This window comes from Tachyglossus aculeatus, chromosome 5 (genome assembly GCF_015852505.1).
Source record: "Tachyglossus aculeatus isolate mTacAcu1 chromosome 5, mTacAcu1.pri, whole genome shotgun sequence".
NCBI lineage: Eukaryota > Metazoa > Chordata > Mammalia > Monotremata > Tachyglossidae > Tachyglossus > Tachyglossus aculeatus.
Window position 1 is genome coordinate 88,049,078 of NC_052070.1, and position 24,461 is coordinate 88,073,538.

General features: G+C 45.5%; 1 protein-coding gene across 1 annotated transcript in view; it reads right to left on the reverse strand.

Annotated features, from left to right (window-relative positions):
* LOXL2 (lysyl oxidase like 2) overlaps positions 1 to 24,461 on the reverse strand; it is a 100,643-nt gene that overhangs the window by 59,330 nt on the left and 16,852 nt on the right. The window contains exons 2-3 of the mRNA XM_038747465.1: positions 20,671 to 21,109; positions 15,041 to 15,216 (exon numbers count right to left, since the gene is read on the reverse strand). Of these exons, the coding sequence (XP_038603393.1) occupies positions 15,041 to 15,216; positions 20,671 to 21,037 (543 nt within the window). The 5' untranslated portion in view covers positions 21,038 to 21,109. The remainder of the gene's footprint in view (positions 1 to 15,040; positions 15,217 to 20,670; positions 21,110 to 24,461) is intronic.

Sequence of the window (24,461 nt, forward strand, 5' to 3'; positions counted from 1 at the left end):
TTTCTTTTTCTGAAAGTTTTCAGAACTTTCTCTTCTTTTCTTCTGCTGATTGGACACCCTAGTTCATAGCTAATCCAATCACAAATACACAGACCCCCCTCTCATGCTCTAGAGATTGTCTGGTAAATGGAGAGGTCACTGAATGGGGAGATTGGACTGAAGGACCCTAGTCCCAATTCCTTCACTGGTTTGTTGCTTGACAAGGGCAGTTCCTATCCCTTCCCCACACCTCCATTTCCCTAAAGAAGGACAAATCACTCCAGCTCCACACTTCCCCCACTACATACTTCCCGAGGATGTTGAGAAGATAATTAAAATGGTACCTAGAACATCATCAATGGTATTTACTGAGCACTTACTATGTGCAGAGCACTGTACAAAGTGCTCGGGAGCATACAATACAACAGAGTTGGCAGATATGTTCCCTGCCCACAACGAGTTTACATGCTTGGGCTTCCTCAAAAGAAAAGTGGCAGCAAATTACAGAATGGAGTTATTTCCAGTCCTGAGATATTGGATCTACAAGGATCTGGGTATTTTTATTTCCGGTGGTATTTTTTGAGCACTCACTGTGTGCAGAGCACTGTACTAAGGGCTTGGGAGAGTACAACAGAGTGGGTAAACTCACTCCCTGCCCACAAGGAGTTTACATTCCAGAGGGGGATACAGACATTAACATAAATAAATTGTGGATATGTACATTAGTGTTGTAGGGCTGAGGATGGAATGAGTATCAAATGCTTAATTAAGGCCTTCCCTGATAAAGCCCTCTCCACCTTGGCTCCCTCTTCCTTCTGTATCCTCTATGCACTTGCATCTGTGACCTTTGGTTATTTGCTAATTGCCCCACCCTCAGCCGCACAATTCTTTTGCATGTATCTTTATATATTACAAATGATATTACTGTCTGTCTCCTCCTCTGGACTGCAAGCTTACTGTGGGCAGGGAACAAGTCTACCCTCTGTTTTGTATTGGGCTCTCCCAAGCACTTAGTACAGTGTTATGCACATAGTAAGAGTCCATTAAATACCACTGACTGATTGGAACATAGGTGACAGAACGGAGAGGGAGTGGGGGGAAAGAGGGTTTAATGGGAAAAGGCCTCTTGGAAGAGATCTGATGAATGGGGTTAATGAGGAAACAAGGGTTCATGAAGGGCTCTTGGTAGGGTGTACAATCATCATGTTTTATACTGGACAGTTCAGTCTTCAGCTAGTCATCCCCTCCAATATTTTCACTTATTGATCTCCAGAAGCCATATCAGTACTGCAAATTTTCACCAAGCACCTTTTGGTTTGTACATAAAAATGACATTCTTACTCAGAGAAGCAGCATGGCCTAGTGGATAAAGCACAGACCTGGGAGCCAGAAAGACCTGGGTTTTAATCCCAGCTCCACCACTTGTCTGCTGTGTGACCTTGGGCAAGTCACAACTTCTCAGTGCTTCAGGTACCTCATTTGTAAAATGGGGATTAAGATGTGAGCCGTATGTGGGACAGGGACTGTGTCCAACCTGATATGCTTGTATCCACCCAGGTACTTAGTACTTAGCGCCTGGTACATTGTAAGCTCTTAACAGATACCATTATTATCATTATTATGTCACATAATGCAAAGTATGTTTTGTCTGTTGCTGCAGCCATGGTGAACACGAAAGAAATTGTCTTTGTCGGTTCCAAGACTAAAAAATTAGGAAAGATGCCAGAAATGGACAGAATGGACACTAATTGCTCCCACAAGGTAAATTCACCTTGGTTTATGTTTTTGATATTTTAATAATTGTTTTTCTTCTGAATAATAAAATTAAAAGATGGACGGGTTGGCACTGGGGTATCTAGAATTCTTGGGTGCCATCATTAATCCCCCTAGCACTTGGCAGTGATGTATCTTTATGGGTAATGAGATTAAGCTGTTTTAGGAAGGATTTAAGAGTGACATGAGGAAGAACTTAACAGAGAGAGGCAAACTTTGGAATGTGTTACCACGGGAGTTCATGGAACTTTTCTCTCTAGAGTATTAAGGAAAGAATCAGCAAGCCCCCAGGCTGGTTTGAACTTAGACCTGTCCAAAGGCAGAGAGATATATTAGTTGACCTCTGTAGTCCTTCACACCCTAAGGATTCCATGAATGTCCTTTGGCATTGCATAGTAAATGCCTGTATCCACACCTGGTGGCATTCCTGCTCCACGTGTGTTTGTAATTTGAGGGAAGTCCATACTGGAGCCATCTGTCCTAGAGAGGGATTTAAAAGCCTCTGCCACCACCGAGAGGAATGTAAACTTCCTACCATCAAAGCGACTTGATAAATTGGAAATTCTAGCCGGCCAAATTCTCCTATGGGATTATGTATCAACTTGGCAAGAAGAGTTTCATGCATGGTGCAACAACACATTTCACACCTAGAGTCTTTGGAAACACCCATGAATGGATTCTCAACAGCAGAGGGGCATTTCAGTCAAGGACATACATGGCTACTGATGTGTTCCTAGGCCACGGAATGTACTGCGGTCTTTTCCTCAGAAGATTTTATAACGTAGGCCTGGCAGTCCAGCCACCTAATAGGGTTGATATGAGTTGGGGTAGTCTAGAATCCCATAAAAAAAGTATCAGCAAGAGAAGTAATGAATCCAGAGGAAAAAATGGTCTCTGGACATGACGGGACATAATAACAAATGGCAGAGCATTGCCGCAATTTCAGGGTACAATAGTGTCAAATGATTCAGTTCTGAGAAATACTGGGGTCAGAGATTCCTGATGCTCTCTGACCAAAATTCCTTCTTTCTGCTGATGGTCACCTCCAGGGGTGGGTAGTCCCCTATGTTTCTAGCCCCTTCTATGAGCTAGGAAGATGCCCAGGACACTTCTGGCATTATTTTTAGGATGAGATTGCTGCTTCAGCCTCCCTTACCAGGCTCCTGGGAAAATGGGTGGACACTGTGGGCTGGCTCAATCAGGAGGAAAGTCAGACTATTCTTCCTCCTCTGCAACGACCAGCAGAGGAATTAGGTCCTGTTATAGAGGATTTCTTTTAAAGCGCTCAATCAACTCTTCCCCTCCTACCTCACCTCACTGATCTCCTACTACAGTCCAGCCCACACACTCTGCTGCTCCTCTAGCACCAGTTTACTCAAAGTGCCCCGATTTTTTCTGTTCATTCATTCGATCATATTTATCGAGCATTTACTAAGTGCTTGGAAGAGTACAATATATCAATAAACGGATATTTTCCCTGCCTCGTCTATCTCGCCGCTGATCCATTTCCTACATCCTCCCTCTAGCCTGGAACTCTTTCCCCATCCATATATGCCAGACCACCACTCTCTCCACCTTCAAAGCATTAATAAGGTTGCATCTCCTCCAAGGGGCCTTCCCTGATTAAGCCCTCTTTTCCCCAGCTCCTTCTCTTTTCTGTATCATCTAAGCAGATGGATCTGTGGCCTTAAGGCATTTGATATTCACCCCACCCTCAGCCTCATAGCATTTATGTACATATATTTAAATTATATAGTATAAATTTCTTATTCCTTTATATTAATGCCTGTCTCCCCCTCTAGACTGTAAACTCATTATGGGCAGAAATGTGCCTGCTAATTCTGTTGTACTGTAATCTCCCAAGTGCTGGTAGAGTGCTCTGCACATAGTAAGCATTCAGTAAATACCACTGATTCATTGATTGATTATAATAATAATTGTGGTATTTGATAAGCACTTAGTGGATACAGCACAGGTCTGGGAGCCAGAAGGTCATGGGAACTCCAGCTCCGCCATTTATCTGCTGTGTGACCTTGGGCAAGTCACTTCACTGGTCCTCAGTTACCTCATTTGTAAAATGGGGATTGAGGCTGTGAGCCCCCCTTGGGACAGAGACTGTGTCCAACTTGATTTGCTTATATCCACCCCAGCACTTAATAGAGTGCTTGGCACATAGTTAAGTGCTACAAATACCATCATTATTATTATTATTATTATGTGACAAGCACTGCACTAAACACTGGGGTAGATGCAAGATAGTCAGGCCCCACATGGGAAAGACACTCGGGTTCAGTGTGGGAGCTGAGATTCTTCAACTGGGACTGCCAACTCATTGTTCACACCCACTTTGCTCTGGGGTCACTGATGGGAGGGATCCCTCAAGCCAGGCTGCATCATAAAAATTGAGATTTTATGTGGCAGATAATGAATATGTCTCCTTCAGACATAAACAAGCACCCAGCGTACGATTCCCGAAGATCTGTCTGAATGGGGAATTTTCTTCCTGGGACCTTCATCTTGGGTTTCATTAGCTTCAGGTGGTCACACCGTTGGCTCCAGTCAGCCAATGGGTAAAACCACCCGGTAAAAAAAAAATTATCTCTGGTTTCACTAGCCTGGGTGCAAAGCAGTTGTTCACCTCTAGACTCAGGAATTTTGAAATGTACTGAGGAAATGAAATGTCTCCATTTCTCGGGTCAATATGTACTCAAAGCATTTTTAAAGCAAATGTCACATCCTACTGGCTGCAGTGAGTTATCATTAACAAACATTTACTCAGAGTCCTCTGTATGAATGGTGCTACATTCAGTGGGAAAAAAATCACAATTGAGTATTGAAAGGACTACTTTCTTCCTTAGGCCAAAAAGGTAGGTAGGTACGGTGTATTTATGGCAGGCGCCTGCTCTTACTACAAAACTTCAGTTCTGTACTGAGAAAAGGGCTGCTGAGTCAGGACAGCAGGGTTCCTTTCCAACCCTTTCACAGCTTGCTTGACCTCAGAAAGATGCTTGACTGCTTTTTCCCAGCCAGCAGATTGGGGATAATTTCACTGCCAAAACCCTATTGCAGAGAGCTGGGCTTAGACTCCTTTCCCTTAATAACTGCTTCGTTTTGAGTTGGCTTTATCTCTGCTCATTCTAAGTTGCCTGTCATTCTTGAATACCCTTTCCAAAACTGCCTCTCAAACCCAGCCACCTACCTCAGCCAGTGTAGTGCAGTAGACATTTGGAGGAGAGAACAGCATAAAAATAGGACCAGGTTTTATCCCAGGGTGAGGCTTTGTGAGCACGATTTTCCCCAACTCTGTAAATCTCATCTCAGTGCCACTCTCATAGAAATAGACATTTGTCACAGTCTGCAGATGTGCTTCCTATTTCCTCTGCAGTCACCTCCCTGACAGACAGCCAGGCCTGTCCCATGGCTATCTGAAAACTCTCCAATTTTTCTTTCTACCAGGACCTCAGTTTTTTTCTTTACATTTCTGATTGTTTTTTAATCTTCCTTTGCAATCTTCTTCTCGTCCCTTCTTTTAAACAAGGTCCTAGATGTGATAAGGCACCAAAATGTCCATCCTAGAGTTCATCCCCACCCACCTTTCCAGACCATTAGCCCAAACACATGCTCCACAGAGTGTTTTGCCGGCATTTCCCTAACAGGATCCCAGAGGATCCAGAATCCGTTCTGTATTACACAGAATCCTGGGCTGGGTGGTCCGTTGAGCACGGAACATGTTTACCATCTCTAATATATTGCACTCGCCCAAGTGCTTAGTTCAGTGCTCTGCACACATTAATCATGATTACATACAATTGATCGGACTGATCCAGTAAGGCAGAGGCTAACGCAGGCACCTATGTTCTGACAAGAGAGGAGAGACACTTTACCCTATTGAATCTATAAGTACCTCTTTCTTTACTTCATTGGTGAGCCGCCTGCTGCTTTGGTATTTCAGTCTCTTTCTTTTCTCTCTTTCAAAAACTGAAAAGAAAAATGGCCTGTTCTAAAATTCACAGCCCTTGGTCCCTTGGACCTGTGAAGGCAAATTATTTTTTGCTTCAATTAGCCAAACTCCGGCACTGTTTATGGCATCATGGTCAAGACATAGGAAGAAGAGTTTATTTCCCAGGGCAGACTTCTTCAGGACTACAACTCTCCAAAAGGGGTGAGAGGGAGAAGCAGTGGAAAGGAGACAGGAGACTGTGTGACTCTAACTAAATCGAGAGTGTTTGAGCGTCAATTAATCATTTCTTGGTTTTTAATACTTCAGCAGGGCTCATTTTTATTATGTACATGCTCATAAATTCTGTTGATAATGAAAATGAAGAAGGGAGTAAAGTAGCTATTCTCCAGCCCACAGGACTGAACCAAATAATTTGAAACTGAACTGTTTCTAGTGCCACTTTTAGGTACTTTTTCAGGTCACAGGACAGTTGTAGTTGTAACCTTGGGGTGCTCTACCTGGGAAATGCTCCCTAAAGTAGGATTGAAGGTTGGAGTTCTTTAGTTATGAAACCAAAGAACTGAGTGCTGAGGGAGGCGTGAATAAAGGGAGCAAATCCCCCTTGTAGACTGTGAGCCCACTATTGGGTAGGGACTGTCTCTATATGTTGCCAAATTGTACTTCCCAAGCGCTCAGTACAGTGCTCTGCACACAGTAAGCGCTCAATAAATACGATTGATGATGATGATGATGAAATCCAAGCTCCCACACCCCAACTCCCCTCATTTTCAAAGCCTTACCAGAAATCCCTTCTCTAGAGGAAGCCTGCTCTGACTAATCGCCCCACATTTCCCCTCCGTACTGCATCACTGTACATACTTGGGCCCAAACCATTTAAGTGTCCTCCTTTTAGACTGTGAGCCCACTGTTGGGTAGGGACTGTCTCTATATGTTGCCACTTTGTATTTCCCAAGCGCTTTGTACAGTGCTCTGCACATAGTAAGCGCTCAATAAATACGATTGATGATGATGATGATGATTAAAAAAAACCCCAGCAGTTCCAGAAGCAGCTTCATTTCTCTCCAAATGTTTCTCATCTAGCTGGGAGGGGGTTTCCCAGAACAGCCAGGTTCAGAGTGAGAGGGAGTTTGGGGAAAACCAGTTCTTTCCGTTCATCAATTTATAATCTCCAGAGGTGCATGGAGGGAGAGAACTGGAGAGCTGATGTAATGCTGGAAACATGACAAGAGCTATAATAGGAACAATCTCCCAGCTGGTCAGTCCTTATCTATAAATCAAGCTCTTTTCTATATCCCTGGAAAATTGAATTCTCTCCTTTTCATTTTCTAACCTGAAAGCACGTGGGAAGAAGACAGAAATGTCTTCTGAAATGTGCAGACGTTTGACTTCAGAACTTGGTTGGGGTTGTGGCGAACCAGAAAGTCATTTTAACCCTCCATCCTACTTTCCATTCTGTCCCAAGACTGGCTTTAATGTCGGTTCCATCGGCTCCCTCAAACCTAATCCGCAGGGAGCCAGAACTTCCTGTCAGCAACCTGAACTTTCAGGATGTTAAAAATCAATCCAGGTTTGTCAGGGAAACGGAACAAATGCCGTCAGCCCAGGTCATCCAAGCTGCCGACTCTTCCTGGGGAAATTTCCTTTGGATATTTCTATCCAGGGTAGAAATATTTTGAAGGGGCAAATGTACCTCATCAAAATGTCAGTAACCGACTTCTTTCTCTTCTCTAATGGTCAGGATAGAGAGGCAGGGTGATAAGCAAGACTGAGAAACAACAAAGAACTGCCCTCTGCCCCTGGAAATTCAGAGTCTGGGAATTCCCACTTTTCTCTGTTTCTTGCCTCCTGGGTGATCTTGAGAAAATCACTCCCCCTCTCAGGGCCCAGGGTCCCCCACTCCATGCTGTAATGATGACTTTTCTAACAGGAATCCCCGATCGAGTGAGGTTCCACACTGGCTGTAAAAGACGGCCCCATCACCTATTACAAATGACTCTCTCGGATAAAGTAGAGGCCTTAGGCCTGCAGGAGTTTCACAACCAGGTGATGGAAAACTTGTTTCTGAGAACTAATAGGCTTAACAGGAATCATGAATGCCTTCTGCCTTAAGTCCGGGTCAGAGCTGATTGAGAGATGAGGCTGAGTCTAGAGTCACCTGGAAGCTTTTGGCCAATGGTTCTGACTAAAAATGCCAGCTCCTGGAACTTTTTAAAATACATAGCAGCTGCCTTATGCCTCTGGGCCTCAAAGGAAAAGACAGGGTTCAGGGTTCTAATCTCAGCTCTGCCACTTGTCTGCTGTGTGACTTTGTGCAAGTCAATTCACTTCTCTGTGCCTCAGTTACCTCCTCTGTAAAATGGGGATTGAGACTGTGAGCCTCACATGGGACAGAGACTGTGTCCAACCCTATTTGCTTGTATCACTTCAGCACTTAGTACAGTGCCTGGCACATAATTAGTGCTTAACAAATACCACAATTAATAATAATAATAATAATAATAATGGCATTTATTAAGTGCTTACTATGTGCAAAGCACTGTTCTAAGCGCTGGGGAGCTTACAAGGTGATCAGGTTGTCCCACGGGGTGCTCACAGTCTTAATCCCCATTCTACAGATGAGGTAATGGAGGCACAGAGAATTTAAGTGACTTGTCCAAAGTCACACAACTGGCAATTGGCAGAGCCAGGATTTGAACCCATGACCTCTGACTCCAAAGCCCGTTCTCTTTCCACTGAGGCACGTTCCTTCTCAAATATTATTATTCAATGCCCCTGACCTCTAAGAAAGGTGGGATGAGAGTTGGGTGGTGGAGTTCTCCATTCCCTTCCCCTGCAAATAAAGGCTTTGACTTCAAACAAAGTGTCATATTTAGCCAGCGAGTACGGGGCCTCTAGGACAACCATCTTACATGGAAAGGATAGCCCAGACAGGGGGAATGTCTCAGAGATCAGGGGTCACATCAGGAGTAGAAGCCACATCCTCGGGATTCCCATTTAGCCTCCGAATCCTGCCGAGGTACTCAGTGGGAATGGCAAGCCAGTGTCCTCCAAGGATTTTCCCCCAGTGCCCCAGTCCCCAGGACTCATCAATTTCACAGACTGTTCAGCAGGATTACAGCTCTGGAGCCTCCCCAGGTTCAGAGGGGCAGGCCAGGGTGTCCTCAACAAGACAGGCCCAGATGGTGTGAACAACATTTCCAGTGGCCACTCCCCAGAGGGCTGGGCCACTAGTAGGGCACTGGAACATGCCAATATCTTCTGGTGGGCACCAAAAACATCATTCCAAGGGGGCCACCTCCTCAGGCAGAAATAGCATTATACTGAGAAAACTGGGTTCACCCTTCTCAAGCCTCCATCTTCCGTGCCTTTTAAAGTTTCCTCCCAGACCAAAAAAAAGGCCATTGCCCACATGCGTGCACACACATACACATACACCCACACACGCTTTGATCTCCAGTTCTAGTTCCAGATAATCAAACTCATTAATCAAGCTGCACAGGATTAGTGGGACTCAGGCAGCTTTGGCCTAAGAGGCAACTGCTGACAGACAGTGCTCAGGTAGACAGCTGGAGTTTGGGATGCTTACAAAACATTTCAACAAACTCATCCCCAGGGCCAAAGCTGGGAAACAGGGTTGGAACGGTTGATAAGGCTCCACAATCCCAGGACATCAGGGGCTACTTGTTTCACATTCACCTTTCCAAATCCCACTTTAAAATTCCGTTAATCTAATAAACTTCCCAAATGGGCCTAACGTATTACCAGTCTGCCGTGACGAAGGCTGTAGCTCACAGCAATAAAAACAGTGAAACCTGTGAAGGAGACCACCTGTGCAGTCCCAGAAAGGGGTCTTTTGGATTGACAACCACTGAACAACCAGCCCTCTCAGGGACTCCAAGTCTCTTCTTGCCTTTGCCCAAATAAACATGGCTCCAGATTGAAATCTCAATGAAAGCAGCCCAGAGAAGGAAAGGAACTTGGTCAAGACCACACAATAGGTCTGGGCTATGAATCAAGTCATCCTGCCAGCCATCTCAGTGCCCGGCTGTCATGCTACCTGAATTTTGCCTTCTGGTTTTGTGTATGGGTGGGTGGATGGGGGAACCAGGGGCAAGGCAAATGGTTGGAGAGCCATGATTCAGTGGAATCATGGAGTCACTTTCACTTCCCACCCACACACATTAACAAGGCAGGGAATCCAACGCTCCAACCCAATGAGGTGGTATGTAGGTCCCTCAGAGGGGTGGGAGCCTATTGCACTACATTCTTTCAACCCTCTCATGGAATAGGTGGTAGGGTTCCAGCATCATGATTAATACCTCTGGCCTTCCAGAGTGGGAATGACCTAGGTCTAAAACTGATGCATGATTCCTTTCACGCTCTGTCTGGAAAATTCTAGGGGCAGTTGTAGGGGAGTCCTTGTCTACCAGAATGATCCCCAATATATTCCATTATCTCTTTCCCTCCAGCAAGTGTTGTGCTACCGAATCAGACTCAGACCCCTAACTCTTTAAGCCTCATCTTACTCATGACATTATCAAGACATTGAGCAATTGCTCCTATTCTGGGGATCCAAGAATAGAAAAAGCAGATGGCAAAGAGCAATAGCTAAAAAATGTCTAGAAGAGTGGAAACCTCAAACTCAGGTCATACTGACCAACTGAATCTCCCGGACTCACTAACCCTATTTTACGGAGGGCAGAAACTGAGATGGGGAAAATAAATTCATTCTCCAAGACCATTCAGGCTTCTAGGTCCTTCCCCAAAGTCAGAATATAATGTAGGATCAGCGTTTCAAACAGATAATAATAATAATGATGATGGCATTTGTTAAGTACTTATTATGTAACAAGCACTGTTCTAAGCACTGGGGTAGATACAAGGTTATCAGGTTGTTCCATGTGAGGCTCAGAGTCTTAATCCCGATTTTACAGATAAGGTAACTGAGGCACAGAGAACTGAGGCACTGAGGCCCAAAATCACACAGCTGACAAGTGGCGGAGCTAGGATTCAAACCCACGACCTCTAACTTCCAAGCCCATGCTCTTTCCACTGTCACACTGCCTCTCTAAAAAGATGTCATTCAGGCTAGTGTCCTATCCCCTAGCTCACACTGCCTCCTGGAAAACTGAAGTGGGTAAGAGTGTAGAAAAGGGAAATGTCAGAAAGCTAAATTTGATTTTAGTCTTGAATCCTTCTCTCCTGATCCTGGAAGAACTAAAGACCTATAAGGTGCTGTACTTTTTTCTTAGATATATATATAGTTACCCTTCCTATTTGTAGAACAAAACACCACTGACAATGAAGTTCACTTTGATATGGGATCCACAGTCCCAGCCAAAATGGGCACACACAAAAAAGTGTTCCCTGTATAGCTGTGTTTAATGCTGGTCTGGTATCTGATGCTGTTTTCTCTTTTTTTAGCTAGAAGGTACAGTGAGATTTCTGGACTCTGATTATAGACTGTAGACTAGACTGTAAGTTCTAAACATCTTTTAGACTCTAAACTCCTTGTAAGCAGGGCAGATGTCTACCAACTGTTATATTGTACTCTCCCAAGTGCTTAGTACAGAGTTCTGCACAAAGTAAGCCCTCAATATTACTCTATTTTATTTGTACATATTTATTCTATTTATTTTATTTTGTTAATATGTTTTGTTTTGTTCTCTGTCTCCCCCTTCTAGACTGTGAACCCACTGTTGGGTAGGGACTGTCTCTATATGTTGCCAACTTGTACTTCCCAAGTGCTTAGTACAGTGCTCTGCACACAGTAAGAGCTCAATAAATACGATTGAATGAATAAATGAATGAATATTGATTGATTGATTGATTTGACCCCTTCCAGAAGTCCCCCAAAAGTCCGTTCAGTAGCCTGGTTCAAGGGAGCTTGTCTAGCTGCTGGATTGAGGTAGTCTGTCTTTATAAAGCACTGACTACGGAATCTGCATGAAGCTCTTGCCATCAAGCGCTTGTTGAGGGAATATTTTCCATTTAAATGCTACAAAACCTCTTCCTTGATGTTCTGCAATCAGGTTCCATTCCAGTGACCTCATTCCAGTGGACCCCGGGCCCACAGCAACTAAAATATTAGCAGATGGAAAGTTCCCAGCAATCTCTATGGACAGGGAAACTCTTTAGTGAGTCATGGCCACCACAAACCAATTCCCCATTACTGCATCTCAAGGACAGGAAAGTGAGAAATACGAGACTTGTGAAGTCACCCTGCCCCTCAAATTGTCCTGGTTTTCATAGGGGCTGATATGTCAAAAAATCTAGCAGAAGGACTGTCTATCATGGAACTTCAGCCTATAGAACCTCATCAGTCTATTTTTTTCCCTTTTGCTCATTTCCACCCCAACTCCACCATTGTTTCTTTGAAATGTGATCCATTTTATTCCCATTCAAATGCCACTCGAATGGGGCACTTCTCAATCACTATTGCACTACTGTATATGTTGCCAACTTGTACTTCCCAAGCGCTTGGTACAGTGCTCTGCACACAGTAAGCGCTCAATAAATACGATTGATGATGATATTGCACTAAATTGATGGGTGATTTTCTATACTTTTTATGGAATTTGATAAGCGCCTATATGTATCAAACAACGTATTAAGCACTGAGGTGGGTACAGGTCAATCAGGCCATTTTTCTATCTATTTTCTACTTCCTGTCAGTCCCTGTCAGCATTCTGGTCAAACTTTCTTCCAATGAAACTGTCCATGTCTTTCCTCTGCTTAGCAGCCTATCCTGGCAAACATTACTCCAGGTGACCATCTTGCAGCTATTAAATGAAGTTCTGACCCCTACAGAGCCCTATTAACAATAGTTAAAGAAAAGCTCACGGTTCCAGACCCTTGGAGATAATGTGAGGGAATTCAACTTTCCTAAACTCTTCTTGTGGTTGTTTGGCTTCAAATGTCTTCCATAGAAATGCATAGCCTGAGGAAATGAATGATCCAGAAGTCTCACTGGATCACAGCTCCATTTCACATTCACAGGGACAGGAGGGAAAATTGGGAAAAAGAAATGTCACCGTTTGAAAATTAGTTTTCTTAGGGAATGGGGCCGTTACAGGGGGAGGGCACCAAAGGTTCAATAAATTCACGTAACCAAGGTCAACAGAGCCTTCCAGCGTTACAAAAAGGACTATACAGCATATATTCATATGCACGTAACATGTAATGTCTTCATAAACCACTATTAAATCATGTGCAAAATCCACACCCACACTGAGGACATAGCATTGGGGTGGTCTCTTTAAAAAAGGAGGAGGAGAGGGAAGTTTAAGATCTAATCATTTTTCTATACTGCAGTCTTGGACAACCTCCCAGTGTGTTCACTCTAGGAATACAAAAGAAAATGGAAGGGCAATATTAGTCATGGGAGAAAAATGTGAAAGCTGCCGCCTGCATTTAACATCATCTGCAGACCAAATAGGGCAGTTTCAGAAAGCTCCGTCAAATATCTGCAGTGTCAGGGCTACAGGGCCATAATCTGCCACTAAAGTAAGAGCAAAAGCAAATTTGGAAGCCTCTGTGTACCATGTGCCATGACTGAAGGCGTTTTTTTGAAAGTTCCAGCTTTCCAGTCTGGAGAACTGGAGGTGGAAGTTGTCTTTTCTTCAGTCCCAGCGATTCTTTAACTGGTGAGGTGCGAGTTCAAGGTTATGAGTGCAGAAAGGACTCCCTGGGACTTGCGATTGTCTGCAGATCAGAGGGCCAACAGAGACCCAATCTGTCCTGCTGGGGTTTGCAGAGGGAGGCTCCCCTGGAAGGGATTCTTTTTCGCTCCTGGGGGAGGAGGAGAAATCTCCTGGAAAGATTGGTTCGAAAAAGTAAATAAACAAATGCACAGCTTTTCCTTGGGGAACTATTAATTTTCTCACTTTTGCAATAAAGTTCTGTTTTTATCTTCTATTTTTGTGCTCTTTAAATTGCTAAATTCCACTGATTTTTTTTTAGCAACCAATAGTTAAGAAGCCTCACCCTCCCTCAAACCCAAGAGCAACTCCAGGTAGTTCAATAATGGCTCGTGAGCCAGCTGAGTTTACAACCACGTCTGCTGCCCGGGGAGCCTGGTGAACTCATTCTATTCCACGAAGACAGACAGGGTCCCTGCCAACCCTCCTGCATTGAGTGCTATTTGTCACAAGGAGGGAGCCTGGCTGACAGTGTAGATGGCTCAGCCTATCGCCAGGGCTGGAAAACAGCTCTCATGCATGTCCTGGTGATGGTCAACACCTGTTCGCCTCCTTTTTTTTATTTTAATGGCATTTATTGAGTACTTACTGTGTGCAGAGCAGCGCACAAAGCGTTTGAGAAAGGCCAACACAACAGAGTTGGTGGCCACTATCTCTGACCACAAGGAGTTTACAATCTATTTAGACCATGAGTCCTGTGAGGGACAGGGACTGTGTGCCTATCTTGTCTCTACTTCAGCGCTTAGCACAGTACTTGCAACATAGTACATACTTAACAAATACCACTATTATTATTATTACTATTGCTCCACCACCCCCTCTTTTTTCCAGAGTTAAAGTGTTCAGTGAGGGTGAAGCCCCAGTGTTGGTGACTAACCTAAAGAGACAGCGGTGCCATTCAGCACCTTTGCCAGAATTTACTGAGTACCTATAGTGGGTACAACAGTGCACTGGGTTTTGGGAACTTAAAACCAAATAAATGCTACTATTCTTGACCTCAAAGGTGTCTAAGTAGTACAACTGAGGTATCAATCAATCAATCATATTTGTTGAGTGCTTACTGTGTGCAGAGCACTGTACTAAGCGCTTGGGAAGTACAAGTTGGCAACATATAGAGACAGTCCCTACCCAGCAGTGGGCTCACAGTCTAAAAGGTATGGAGAAAGAGTGTGGCCTAGAGGAAAGAGTATAGGCCTGGGTGTCAGAGGATCTGGGTTCTAATCCCGGCTCTGGCATTTGTCTGCTGTGTGATCTTGGGCAAGTCACTTAGCTTCTCTGTGCCTCAGTTCCCTTTAAATTGGGGATTCAATACCTGTTCTTCCTCCTACTTAAACTGTGAGCCCCTTGTGGGATCTATCTTGCATTTACCCCAGCACTTAGTACAATGCTTGACATATAGTTAGTGCTTAACAAATATCACAATTATTATTATTATAATTAAGTATGCATGGTCTCCTTAGGATAATGGGCTAATGTGAAGAGACTGTCATTCATTCACACACACACACACACACACACACACACACACACACAGAGAAAGAACATTCCACTGTCAACAGCATTATCTACAAGTGCAAAGGGAAGCTATAGATGAAACTGTAAGATTACAGCCCGAGAGGACACTTACATCTATTTGGTTGATTAACGAGTTATCAAACTTGAATCCAGGGATCCTCTTCTCACTGCACACGACCCCCACGTCTTCTGTGTGTTTGCAGTCAGTGACGCCCCAGCCATTGGACGAACAAGCAGCGAGGGTCACCTCCTTACCAGTGCAGTGGACATTATCCATCCAGATTCGGCCTTTGGTGGAGAAAAAGAAAACCAAAAATAGTGTCAGAGCTAGGGTCTCTGGAGGTAGAATTGGAGCATTCCCAGTTAATTCCTCACCTACATTTTCCGGGTGGGTGGGAGGAGGAGAATTGAAACTCAGGATTCCTCTTCTAGACTCTTACCCTAGGCACTAGACATCATCCTTCCTGGGTTTCCTCCCAGGAGCCGGCTGAGGGGCTAATCAAAAGATTTTCAAGTTCTAACTGGAACCTGATGATAACAGCCTGAGCTTGAAAAGATACCCTGCCTTATAGACATGAGCTTTCCACTTCATAATAATAATGATAGTAATAGTAATAATGGTGCTGTTTGTTAAGCACTGTACTAAGCACTGGGGTAGATACAAGATAATCCCTGTCCCACACAAGACTCCACAGTCTAACTAGGAAGGAAATCAGACAATTAATCCCTATTTTACAGATGAGGGAAATTAAGACACAGACTTGCCCAAAGTCATATAGCAGACCGGTGGGGCTGTCAGGATTAGAACTCAGGCCTCTGACTCCCAAGCCTGTGCTCTTTCCGTAAAGCCACGCTGCTTCGGGCCTACAAAACCCCTTTCTGTCGTTTCCTGAGCCGACTACGGTTGGCTGAGGTCTCAGACCTTTGCGATGCAGTTACTCCAGGCTTGTCGTGCTCTTGTCCTCCAGTGCTCTGGAGAAACGAAGGTCCATCCCTCAGTACCAGCTGTGATTCCCACTGGAAAGCAGTGCCACTGGTTGCACCGTACACCCTGGGCCTGCCGGCCTGGCTGACGGCTTCGCTCTGAGCTGAGGCTTGTCTTATTTTGTTTAGGTAATTGTAAAATGCTTAATTATGTGCCGGGCACTGTGCTAAGTTCTGGGGTAGACACAAGCCAGCCAGGTTGGACACAGTCCATGTCCCACGTGGGGCTCCCGACCTTGATCACCATATTACAGATGAGGTAACTGAGGCCCAGAGAAGTGAAGTGACTTGCTCTAGGTCACCCAGCAGATACGGGGCAGAGCCCGGATTGGAACCCAAGTCCTTCTGACTTATAGGTCTGTGCTCTATCCACTAGGCTACACTGCTTCTCTGGGCTCCTGCTGTGTCCTTGGGGCTAAAACCAGCCACCTTTAGCCCCAGAGCAGAGGCACGACGTCTGAGGGTGTGGGGGTCGGGGGAGAGCCTCGCAGGCCTGGCTGCTCAGCAGCTGCACCTTCTCCTCACTAAGCGGGGAGGGGGACTAATCAGCTGCCTTAATGAAGCCCCATGGCCCATCCTCCCAGACGACAGCCACTCCACAGCCTCTCCACCACCTGGCAAGAGAGGGATGGTTTGCCATAATATCTGGCCGGGTTGATTAGGACGCGCCCTCGGTTGCACAATCTGGTTCTATATTTACACAGTGCCTCTTGTCATCCTAATAAGTCTGAACTCGTTCATTCTAGGAGGAGAATGAAGAACCTTAGGTGCAGGTGGGAGTTGGTTACATTTTAAAAATTAGGCTCCTGGGCTTAATGATCAGACTAATCAATAGACATCTTTTCCTTCGACCTCAAGGCATTTTCCAGAGATTTTATCATTCCCTTGCTCCTCTAAGGTGCAGAAAGAGGAGGCAAAATGGAATTTTACAGAGAGGGAGACACAGGTAGAAGAAAGGCAAAGACTTTCCAAGGGCTGATTTATCCAAGCATAAATAAGTGGTATTTATCGAGTGATTATTTTGTGCAGAAGACTCTACTAAGTGCTTGGAAGAGTAAATCCAGTTAAAAGACGCAATCCCTCTTCTCAAGAAGTTTACAGTCTAATGGACATACCAAGTTAGATAGTGAAGACCTGGATTAGAACCCAGATTCCTCTTCCCGGCTACTCAGAGCTCCGACCGCCAGTCACGCTACAACGTGCTGGCTTTTGAAGAACAGTTTGGCCGGCACACAATGCAAGCCAATTTCATCTTGGGAAACGCAGACCACATTGAAAACACATGGACTGAGGTTTCCCAATTGCATATAGTTTGGTTTCTGAGCCAACGAGCTTCAGCAAAACATTAGTTCTCTAACTAGTTCCTTATTGAAACAACAAACTGATGTTGCTCTTGCTAAGTAGCGGTTGTGGACATCATGGATTTTGCACCCAGAATGAAGGGCTCTGATTTGGGGTTCTCCACTGCAACCCATGGAACGCCGTGTTCTACCAGCTCACCCAACTCTTGGCCTCTTTGGATGTGGGAAACGGGATGAAGGAGGGGGGTCCTGGGAGCCTGAACTGGGCTCAGCCCAGGAAAACCACAGCTCAACTCTGAACTTAGACCCATGAGGCTCAAGGAGTGGGTCTGATGAAGCACCGACCCAGGTTTCTGGTTATTCCAGTAGCTGCTACTACAGAGCAATCTCTGAGACTGGGTGACAGCGGCGCATGCAAATATACTCTACTCTCCCGAGCACTTAGTACAGTGCTCTGCACCCATAAGCGCTCTATAAATATCACTGATTCATTATTAATTAATCAATTGGTTAATTGATTGTAGTGTGGGGGTCATAGTCCCTGGATAGCAGTTAGCCCAGGAAATGGCCCCAAAGGATAAATAATTTTTTTCCCAAGACCAGGGACGGGCTGTGGATCCTGCTAGACTCCTAGAGAAGCAGCGTGGCTCAGTGGGAAGGAGCCTGGGCTTTGGAGTCAGAGGTCGTGGGTTCAAATCCCGGGCTCCGCCAATTAGCTGTGTGACGTTGGGCAAGTCACTTCACTTCTCTGGGCCTCCGTTACCTCATCTGGAAAATGGGGATGAAGACTGTGAGTCCCCCCGTGGGAAAACGTGATCACCTTGTAACCTCTCCAGCGCTTAGAACAGTGCTTTTGCACATAGTAAGTACTTAATAAATACCATCACTAGAGGCAGCGATTATACTACTAATAATTATAATTGTGGTATTAATGATAATTAGTAATAATAATTGTGGTATTTGCTAAGTGCTTACTATGTGCCAGACACTGCACTAAGTGCTGGGGTGGCTACAAGCAAATCAGGTTGGACACTGTCCCTGTCCCATGTGGGTCTCAGTCTCAGTCCCCATTTCACAGATGATGTAACCAAAGCACAGAGAAGTGCAGTGACTTGCCCAAGACCACACAGCAGCCAAGTGGCAGAGCCAGGACTAGAACCCATGACATTCTGACTCCATATTTGTTAAGCACTTACTGCGTGCCAAACACTGTAAAAAGCTGATTATACAAGATAATCAGGTCCTACATGGGTCTCACAGTTTAAGTAGGAAGGAGGCCAGGCATTGAATCCCCATTTTGCAGGTGAGGGAACTGAGGCACAGAGAAGTTAAGTGACTTGCACAAGGTCACACAGCGGACAAGTAACGGAGTCAGAATTAGAACCCAGTACCTTCCGACTGCCTGGCTCATGCTCTATCCATTAGGCCACCACGTTGCTTCTCAGGTCTACTGACTGCGTTGTACTCTCCTAAGTCCTCGCTTCAGTGCTTTTCACAGAATAAGCACTCAATAAATGTGATTGATTGATTGATTGGATCTTTCCTCCCCTTCATGTTCTTGTCATTAGTCCCGAGGATTGGGAAAAGGCATAGAGCTGAGTAAGCCACTGGGCTGGTGGGATGATTTAGGGTAACTGCCTCCCCCCTTCCCCACTCTGGCTACGCCCCTGCTACGTCCTAAGTCAGTGGACGATCGCGTGTCAGGGAGAAAGTGTGGGGTGGTACAGGGGGCTGTTCTCTGGAACATCCTATGTCATGAGGCAGCTATTCTGGAGTCAAAGAAATGAGAAAGTCACATTTTCTTGTAAAACTGGTACCAGATGACAAAATTCCAAGTGTTCCCTTTTAAGGTCTTTAGAAGTCACTAAGTCTCTATTCTTCTTTCAGCAGTTTTACCGAGGAGGGATGGCCAATCGCGAAAAAGCTGTTGATCTGTCTTCCTGGCCCGCCAATCAGGAGGTGATCGAATGAGAGCTTGCTCCTAACCAGGGTGAAAGTTTTACAATCGAGCAGACCGGCAAGGGTTGGGAAAACCCAACTTCCTTCAGGGTGAGCTGGGCAAGTGACAACTTTTCTGTGTCTCAGTTTCCTCATCTGTACAATGGGGATTAAATACCCGTTCTCCCTTCCGCTTAGTCCTTGAGCCCCATGTGGACCGGGGATCGTGTCGGATACATTTATCTTGTATCTTCCTCAGTGCTTGGCGCATGCACCGAATATATGCCGTTATCATTGTTATGGCATGTAGTCTGAGGGCCGGAGGAACTGACAGGTATTACTGTACAGTTGCCTGCAATTGTTTTGAGAACTTGTGGAGGTCAAGAAGAAGTCCCTGAGGATTGGAAAAAGGGAAATGCGCTGCCCATCTTAATCAGCCAGATCTTTCCATCCTCCCATCAAGAGTAGAGGGAGATTTCTTTCCAACTGACCTGAAATTCAATACTACAGAACAGGTGGGTGCAGGCCTTTCGAAGGAACTGATGCCTCTGGTGCTTATTATCCTGCACATGGGTTGCCAGTCACCAGTGGGTTTTAAAAATGGTCAAAGAAAAACACTGGTCTTAACAGATCATTATGCTGGAGAAGCCTAGTGGATAGAGCATGGGCCTGGGAATCAGAGGGTCATGGGTTCTAGTCCCTGCTCTGCCATTTGTCTGCTGTGTGACCTTGGACAAGTCTCTTCACTTCTCTGTGCCTCAGTTCCCTCATCTGTAAAATGGGGATTAAGACAGTGAGCCCTATGTGGGACAGAACTCTGTCCAACCCAATTATCTTATAACAACCCCAGGGCTTAGAACAGTGCCTGGCATATGGTAAGTTCTTAAGAAATGCCATAATGATAATAATTATTATTATGCTTAACACTGGTAACTGGGAAGATGTTAGAACAAATGATAAAATACCAATTTGCCATTACTTGGGAAAGTCTCCCATACCAAGAAGTAATAAGTATGTTTTCTTTAAGAGCAAACTATGCCAGGTCACCTAATTTTTTTTATGGAATTTGTTGAGCTATCACTATGTGCCAGGCACTCTTAAATGCGCTGGAGTGGGTACAAGATAATCAAGTTGGACACCGTCTCTGCTCCGCATGGGGCTCACAGTCTCAATCCCCATTTTGCAGATGAGGTAGCTGAGGCACAGAGAGGTGGAGTGTCTTGCCCAAGGTCACACAGCAGACAAGCGGCAGAGCGGGGATTGGAACTAGTTTCACTAGGTCCACCCATCCATCCAACAAATGGCAGCTAAGTGGAATTCATCGGTCTCCCTGATCGTGTCGATACCAGACCAGAAAGAGGAACAACTGAAAACAAGAAGGAGGAAGTAGCTCTAGCTGAAATACGCATTTTCCCGCTCTGCCTTTCCCTTGACCTGGTTAACATTCCCCTACTGGCTCTGCCCTCATTCCGTGGAGCAGCCAAAGGGCAGTTTAGCCCAACAGAGAGCTGAAATGTACCTTCTCCCTTCCCATAGGAGGAACTGGGGGTCCAAGACATGGCCTCGATATAGCCCAGTTCCCGGCAAACCACGTGGGCAGCGTGGATGGAGAAGTCGTCATCGCACACAGTCCCCCACTCTCCGTCGTAGTTCACCTCCACCCGTCCCTCGTTGTGCTTCCGCTTCTGCCCCGCCAGCCGCAGCTGGACCTTGGGGACCCCGGCCGGCCGCTCGGGCGGGGAGTACTCTGGCGGGGGCTGCTGGAGGTATTCGGGGAGGGCGTCTCTGTGGTAGGGCCAATTCTCATACTGGGCAAGGCTCAGGGAGAGGAAGAGGTGGAACGCAGCCCAGCAGTGGTTAAGATGAGGACCCAGTGGCCTTCCCATTCTCGTTTTCTGAGGCTCTGCCCCGTAGCAGCTTCTGGGGGCCCGAGGCGAGGGAGTTGTAGCACCAGTTTCCTGGAAGAAAGGACAAGAGTTGGGTATCAGAAGGGCAATCGTAGCAAATCCTCTGCCAAGGCATGGGGCTCCAAGGGACACAGAAGTCATCTCACTCCAAGAATGATCAAGGCCACAATAGACAATAGCAATCATGGTACTTATTGAGGGCTTACTATGTGATGAGCACTGTTCTAAGTGTTGAGGGAGACACAAGCTAATCAGGTTGGACACTAGGCTGACAAGCCCCACTAAGACCAGTCAGTTTAAGCCAGGGGGAGAAGAGACCCAGTCCTAATGGGTCTCCATTTTTGCCCTCCATGAAGTATTTGCGCCCCAACTTGTTTGCCATCATTTCCGTTCAAAGAGTTGATTTTAGCAGCAAATGGCAGACATAGATTGATGAAAGTGGGCTAGAGGGAGTGCGATGTCTGAATGACCAAGAGAGTCCCTCCCCTCATATCCACAGGTAACCCCTACCTTAATTTGGCCATGAGTCTCCCAGTAATATTCTCTCTGACCCTAGGCAACCAGGCCTCAGTTTCCCCATTATAAAAGGGGAAGAGCAATACTAATCTTCCTCAAGAATTAGGTGTGTGTTAAAGGCGTGAATTATTCCCTCAGAGAAAAGGGCTCCTCTCTCAGATAATAATCAACTTGAATTGTCCAATGTTTTATGGTGCTTTTTAAGCACTTACTGTGTGCCAGGCACTGTACTAAGCTATGGGGTAGAAAGAAGATAATCAAGGTTGGACACAGTCCCTACCCCACATGGGGGTCACAGTCTAAGTCAGAGGGAGAAAGATTTAATTCCCATTTTACAAAGTAACTAAGGAACCGAGAAGTTAAGTGACTTGCCCAGTTTCCCACAGCAGACAAGTGGGATTAGAATCCAGGTCCTCTGGCTCCCAGGCCTGTGCTATTTCCACTAGGCCACACAACTTCTCTCCTCCCACTCTCTGAGAAATTGAAAACAGCCATCTAAGCATAATCTCATCCACGTGTTTTGGATTCTGGGGGCAGGAGCAGGACATAAGAGCCATGAAGAAACGGGAAAACGTTTAAAAGTCACAGTAAAGGAGGCAAGGGGGGTGAGTTTAAAAGGCACAGAAGAAATGGGAAGGCATTTAAAAGTCACAGTAAAAGGCAAGGGAGACAGAGGAAGAAATTGGGGCAGACAGGAGGCTAGGTTACCCTATTGCCAGAGGGCAACAAGGAGGGATGGTGTGGCTTTTAGACTTTGGTGGAAGTAAAAGTCTCTCACAGTGCTTCGCCTTTGCTCTAAGGAGCTTGGATACATATTCGAGTCATGTGTGTGTATAGTTATGCTTTGAAATTGAAGAAGACACCACTGACAACGGTTAGCATCATAATCCTTCAACTCACTTTTTCTCTGATAATCATCCATTCCCTCAGAATGGGAGTGTCACTCTAAGAGAGGCCAGTTTGTTGGAACAAACTAAGTGGGAAAATAAAACGGGGCTGGATCCTTCCCCTGCCTTGATGGCTGTGTTCATATAGCCCCTTTCCAGAAACAGCATCATTTGCGCTCCGGCCCAATCTGAGCCCTGAAATCAAAGCCATCTTTAGCTCCTGCTTCTCACAGTTCTTCTTCTTCTTGCGGCTAGGAGAAATGCACATTCGTGAGAAGCAACTTGGCCTAATGGAAAGAGCATGGACTTGGGAGTTAGAGGATCTGGGTTCTAATTATTACTCCCCCACTTTCTGCTAAGTGACCCTGGGCAAGTCACTTAATTTATCTGGGCCTCAGTTACCTCATCTGTAAAATGGGGGTTGACTGCTAGTCCAATGTGGGACATGGGCTGTGTCCAATCTGATTATCTTGTATCTACTCCAGAACTTAGTACAGTGCCTGGCCCATAATAAGCGCTTTACACATATCATAAAAAAACAACAACTCAGGAGTCAAGCGGATGTGTATATAATGTTTATAGTAACAGCTCGGTCTTAATCTATTGAAAAGGTTGTTTAACTGGAGACGTCTGGCGATTTGCCCTCCCTCGCTCATTTAATTACCTCTGGAGGAATGGTAAATCTCCCCGCGAAAGGGAAAACCAGAGGGAAATGAGACGCAAACTGATGTGGGTAGAGGAAAGGGGCTCTTCTGTTCGGAACTGTCAAATGGCCACATCACAAAATCAGGCATGTTTCCATTACTGAATGTCTGGGATCCAAACAGAGAGAATCCCTAAGGCGTCCCAGCGGCTGAACATTTATTTGTCCCCCTCTCTGGCCCAGGGACGGTACTTTGTAGAAACGACAGGAAGGCAGACTCCAGCCGGCTTAACGCCCCAGCTCTGAGCTCAGGCGCAGCCCTCCGTGGCTCTTGATGGAAAAGAGGAGGAACGCAGACAAGCGATTTTCCTGGTGGACGAGAGAAACACGAGCCAGACGTGGTGGGGAGTTGATGATCGGCTCACTTCCTGGCCCTAAACCTCAGGGATATTCCTCACCGTCTTCCACACAATGAGCACGGGGAGAGGTTCTCTGGGACATGTGGGGGCAGCGGCCTGAATACTTTCCCTATGAAGCAATGCCAAGAGGCATTGGGAAGATCTCATGGTCTAAACAGCAGAAACTTTCTAGCAACCACCAGTGGCTATGGAATTAAATGCTCCTGACAACTGCCCTCAAGGGGTTTCCTGGCCAATTTTGAAGATCTAAAACAGGCTTCCTTTTATATCAGTTGGAATGATTTTACCCTGCAAGTGCACACTTATTGGAAGGGAGCAATAGCCTTTATCACTGGAGGGAGGGATTTATTGCAGCTCTGCCTCTATTGACCAAGGAACCTCCACTTTCAAATTATCCTCCTATTCAATCTGCCTGATCATGCAGATCTTATTTTGAGCAACAACTACTGGAAACAATGCAAATGCTGCCAGTTTAAGGGGTGACATTCAGCATGGCCCTGGAAGCAATCTTACATTCATTCATTCATTCAATCGTATTTTTTGAGCGCTTACTGTGTGCAGAGCACTGTACTAAGCGCTTGGGAAGTACAAGTTGGCAACATATAGAGACGGTCCCTACCCAACACCGGGCTCACAGTCTAGAAGGGGGAGACAGACAACAAAACAAAACACATATTAACAAAATAAAATAAATAGAATAAATATGTACAAATAAGAGTAATAAATACATACAAATATATATACATATATACAGGTGCTGTGGGGAGGGGAAGGAGGTAAGGCGGGGGGATGGGAAGGGGTTCACCGTGGTTCATCTTGTCCAACCCCCTGCCGCCAGGCAGCTTCCTGACTTACTACTACTACTACTACTACTAATAATAATAATGATGGCATTTGTTAAGCACTTACTATGTGCAGAGCACTGTTCTAAGCACTGG